The sequence below is a fragment of the Macrobrachium nipponense genome, chromosome 4, assembly GCF_015104395.2.
Source record: "Macrobrachium nipponense isolate FS-2020 chromosome 4, ASM1510439v2, whole genome shotgun sequence".
In the NCBI taxonomy this organism is placed as follows: Eukaryota; Metazoa; Arthropoda; class Malacostraca; order Decapoda; family Palaemonidae; genus Macrobrachium; species Macrobrachium nipponense.
In genome coordinates, this window is record NC_061100.1 from 146,424,604 (window position 1) to 146,430,341 (window position 5,738).

At 35.1% G+C, this 5,738-nt stretch overlaps 1 protein-coding gene across 1 annotated transcript in view; it reads left to right on the forward strand.

Moving 5' to 3' along the window:
* The window catches only part of LOC135211545 (solute carrier family 22 member 20-like), a 35,178-nt gene extending 29,686 nt beyond the window's left edge, over positions 1–5,492 (forward strand). Inside the window, exons 10-11 of the mRNA XM_064244848.1 lie at positions 4,442–4,508; positions 5,349–5,492. Coding sequence (XP_064100918.1) covers positions 4,442–4,508; positions 5,349–5,492 — 211 coding nt within the window. The remainder of the gene's footprint in view (positions 1–4,441; positions 4,509–5,348) is intronic.
* Positions 5,493–5,738: the final 246 nt, after the last annotated feature.

The window sequence follows — 5,738 nt, forward strand, 5'->3', positions numbered from 1 at the left end:
CTCTAATTCCTCTTCAAATATTCAAGTAAGTCATCTACAGGCACTTTTGTAAATAAAGAGACAACATCAAAACTAAACCATATTAAAATCATAATTCAAATTTAAAAACTATTCAATTGTTATAAAATCAACATTGTTTTTAAACATTCGTGTTAGAAATATTTCCTACTAAAGGAGTAAGAATTTTTACAAGCCATTTAGATAAATTATACGTAACTGACTCACTTGAATATTTTGGAAGAGGGAATTAGAGCGTCATGACATTATACGAGTGAGGTTTAAGATAAATTTTGAATCTGAAAAATACGGAACAGCAGCATAAAATATTTTCTTCGGTACATCAAAAGTAGTTGATGATGGATGCAAAAATTTGGAAAGTACCTTGTGGTGATTTTATGTACTATATCTTGTGGAAATGAATTGGCTTTGAAAAAGTTTGCAAGAAAGTCATTCGTTATGAAATATTTGCCATGAGGAAGAATATTTGAGAGCTCTATTAATCAGCGTATAGATGGTGTTGAGTTTACAGTATACAGGAAAACGAACTTATACGGGTTTAACCAATAACTTTTATAGCTCTTGCCAATACTCATTTAAACTCAACACCATCTATACGCTGATTAATAGAGCTCTCAAATATTCTTCCTCATGGCAAATATCATAACGAAATGACTTTCTTGGCAAACTTTGTCAAAGCCAATTCATTTCCACAAGATATAGTACATAAAATCACAACAAGGTACTTTCCAAATTTTTGTTGCATCCATCATCAACTACTTTTGATGTACCGAAGAAAATATTTTATGCTACTGTTTCCGTATTTTTCAGATTCAAAATTTATCTTAAACCTCACTCGTATAATTGAACAGGAAATTCCCTGTCTTAAAGTCAGGCTTGTGTGTCGAGTAATCCTTGCACTATTCGATCGTTTTTTTAACTTTAAAGATCGCCTTCAGCCCTTCATGAGATCCAACGTTATTTTATAAATTCACATGCCCTGGATGTCGGGCTCTTACGTTGGATCGACTCGGAGGTTGCTGAGGGTCAGATATTGCTAGCCATTTGGGGCTTTAGCTTCCGTACTGGTCAAAGGATAAAACAACCAGAATTTTCCAATATCAGAAACCACTCAATAATATGCAAGACTGAAATCGAAACAGAACATTTTTTTACAATAATTGATTATGTTAAACATCCTGACCAACTAACAACGCCCTGGAGTCGTTATATATTAAAAGAACTGGTGCCCTCATTAAATTTTAAACGGTAATTTGTCCTCGTCACCTCTGTACCTGGCATAGTTGTCGCGCATCTCTCTGCCAGCGTGTAAAATCATTCCATTTTCACCTTCTGATCATGGACGGTGGTGTTTTTCAGTAGTCTCTCTTTTTATTTTACTGTTTTTCTTTTCTTTTAATCTTTTTTAGACTTATTTTTTAAAAATTGTGAATTCCTTTTAACTTTATGTGATTGTAATATAAAACATGTCTTTGCATTTTATTCACAGGAAACTGATGATGCACACAGTTGTGCGAAACGTATCATATGTAATAAACTTGGCCCTTTAAATCTGGTATCATGGACTCCTTCGGACACTTATAATTGAATGCTGAAGTACTATATATATATATATATATATATATATATATATATATATATATATATATATATATATATTATATAAGAAATAATAATGCTTAATATATATATATATATATATATATATATATATATATATATATATATATATATATATATATAAAATATATATGTATATATATATATATATATATCTATATATATAGTATATATATATATATATATATATATATATATATATATATAATAATATATATTATATATAGAATATATATATATATATATATATATATATATATATATATATATATACTTAAATCAATTATTATTTATTACTTAATTTATTTTTTTCTTTCTCTCAATGAGACTACTAGTAACTGTTACTCTACCAAACATTCTCTGGGGGTACCTCAGCGACCTCGCCCACCCCATGACATGTTTATGGCCCCATATAATGAGCATTCCGACCCACTTGGTCCTGAACTCTGATTTGGGAACTCCTTTGCCCTTGAACGATGAATGTCTGAAAGTGCCCCAGTGCCAAGGCTCTAGAAGCCTAAAACAAATGTATTTGACAAGATAATACCCACACTCTTCTTTACATCCTTTGTTCTCTTACAACTACACAGCAATGATCCTTTGTTTACATCTCTCTGTCTGGAGCCATGGACATGATTTCCATCCTGCTGGCGACGCCTTGAGCATGAGGGTAGGGCGTCGAGGGCTCATTGCTGGTTTCCTTCTGTGGGTGGGGTCTTATTCATGATAGATCTGACTGTGCCTGAAGGTAAGTATTCCATATGAAGTGATTATTTACTACGTAAGACCCTCTCTCAACACGCACTTTCACGTTCTTAATGATCGAAGTTATTGAATCCCCAGTTTACGAAAAATTAGTATTCATTATTATTTATAATCTGCATTATTTCTTACACAAAGAAAGAATGAAATACGCCAAAAATAGTTCATTGCTCAAATCAAAATGGGTCTCCCAGTAATACCAAAGAAAAGCGTTTTTATCTTTAAGTCTTTTGAAACAATTGCCGTAGCAAAGACTTACCTCTTATTTACTCAGAATTACAAATGAGTCACTCACAGGCATTTACCTTATTTTTTCGTTCTTATATATATATATATATATATATATATATATATATATATATATATATATATATATAGTATATATGTGTGTGTGTGTGTGTGTGTGTGTGTGTATGTATATATAGCTTTGTGTGTGTTTATCTTTGATAATGAAAAAAACAGTTATGCTTTATTTCAATTTTAATTAAAATCTTAGTGTTTTGCTAGATATATAACATGCACAAACCTTCTCACGTACTTGTGCAAAGATAGTATGTGTCTGTGTCCGCATAATTCAGTTTTGCCACGTTTCCAAACCACTGACTATTCTTATTCAACCTTTGGCGGTAAAATCTAACGTATATAAAAACAATATATGCTTTCCTTTGCCGTCTAAAGATAATTCCCTCCGTAAACGTATGTTAACAGAAAAACTTAGATGTATATTATTACATGGGTCTCTTTGAAATACTATTGCATTAAATGATAACGAGACTATTAAATAGATCTAAACATTAAGTGCTTTCACAATATCACTTGGCAAAGAAATGTTCGTTTTTACATTTATTAAAACAATTTTATATTTATTTCAGTTACCTTAATTAGATGGAAATCTAAAGCTGTCATTCTGTTATCGTCTCATTTTATGTGTCAATCGAGACCTCGCTCGATCGACTTCCGTACGTCATAATTTGGCGCGTAAACAACCGTTCTTCGATTCTTTTTTCATTTGTTATTTTATAAGCGTACATATGAATAGCCAAATGACCGAGAATATAGGTTACTGAGCCACATACTATAGTAGATTCACATCAACCGTGCATCTGACATCTAGGCCAGTCCCTTACGACACTCCTGATTGGCTGTTGGTAAGTCAATGACAGGGCTGGAAACTCTCAGTCTCTCGAGAGAGTTCGCATAGGCAACATGTATGTTCCACCTCTCCTGAAAGACGTATATTTCAGAAGAGATGGAACATACATCCTACCTATGTGAACTCTCGAGAGAGACTGAGAGTTTCCAGCCCTGTCATTGGCTTATCAACAGTCAACTAGGATCGTCGTAAGGGACTGGCCTAGATATCAAACGCACGGCTGATGGGAATCTACTATAGAATAAAATGATATATCTGACCACACCGAAAGGCACATTTCCACTGGTATTATGCTGTAGGAACATATGTGTATTTTCAAATTCAATGGCTATAAACCATGAACTCTCGACTACATAGTTTTATGATATATAAATATACTGCCACATGCATAGATATACGATAGTTTTTCTGTGTAACAACGATAACCTAGGGGTAACGAACTCGCTCACTCCTGCCGTCTTCCATGCCGGGGTCAGTGAGGTCCAGCATTATTCCATTAAGTATGCACTGGAAAGGTACCTTAATATTAGCTTATTATCTGAACTTGCAGTTATAACCTTCAAATTATAGCCATTTTTTACGATATGGGTACATTCAAGCTCTGGGGGTTATCATTTCTATGAGTATTTTAAATGTTGATACTTTAAAATGGGTAGATACTCTTGGCTAAAGTAACGCATCTCAGTAGAAGAAGTCGCTGCCTTATTGCAGAAGTGTTCAGAATCGTGAATTCAGACTTCTTTTTTTTTTTTTAAACTGCAAGCTTATTACACTCCGCCCTCCCTCCAACACACACACACACACACCACACACACATTGATATTCGCAAGTTGAGCAACTACCTAACGTGAGCTTCTTTGCTATTAACTAGTTGTTCTTTGTTTCCAGCACTCCACTGGCTGAAATTTGCGCTGGTGGTAAGACAGCACTGACACTAGTAGCAGCAAGTTTTCAGGTATGCAGCTTCATTCTTAAGGTTTTGAGAGAGAGAGAGAGAGAGAGAGAGAGAGAGAGAGAGAGATGTTGCTACAAATACGATGCTCTTCTTGTTATTGTCGACTTACTAATGCTAATATTATCACCGTCTTTGTTAATATCGTCAGTAACATTTGTAAATCATGATTCATGGTAACAGTAGTAGAATGAGCTGCTATTACTGCTGCGATATCCCTTAACATATCTAAAAGATTATCGCCCTGCAGCATTATTGTATCTTTATACACTAGAAGCTATGTATTATGAAGCCTGTATGATACAGAATTCACTTAGGGCAACATCGGAATGAGTTGCGTAGCTTTTGCGTTTCCTCTACCATACGTCACACAGTAGTAAAACATGTCATAAACACACGTCGACGGCCTTGCGTATACAAATCACAAACAAGTTGAAAACGAGTCAACGAATCGCTGGCCAACGCTGGATAATTCGTATGAGGAAACTGGTTAGGACTACCAATAAGTTAAGTAATATCATTAGTTTCACCGGACCACTGAGAATAATTAACAGCTCTCCTAGGGCTGGCCCGAAGGATTAGATATTTTTACGTGGCTAGGAACCAACTGGTCACCTAGCAATGGGATCTACAGCTTATTGTGGGATCCGAACCACTTGTCCAACGAGGAACTTAGGACTACCAATAAGTCGCTGAATAAAAGTCAGGACTACCAATAAGTCACTGACTTTTATGCTACCCTTGTTTTGTGACGTATGCGCAATAAGCTGCCGAAATGTGTTTGTGACATGTTTTCCTGTGGCGCGAATGCACCCCTGTAACAGAGACTTCTTTTCTCCTCAGGTTAACTTCCTCTACACACCAGAACTGTTTCCAACACTTATGAGGAGCCGTGGATTAGCCCTGTCCATTTTCGCTTGCAATATAGGATTCATGGTGGCTCCCCTGATCGTGGATTTACTGGTAATATATTCATGGGAAATTTGAGCAGTATTTGCTCGGATTTTCGATTACATGTCATAAATCCCTTCATACGAATCTTTCATGTGCCCAACTTTTGACACATCGATAGATTACATTTTACTGATACGTGATTAACACTCAGACATCACCAGAACGCATTTGTTTCGTAAGATTTGATCATTATCGATTTTCTCCGCAAGTCCTTCATTACTGTTCTGATTATCTCTCTTCTGCTCTCTTCCCTCGTCCTAAAGGCTCCCTTGCTTGGTG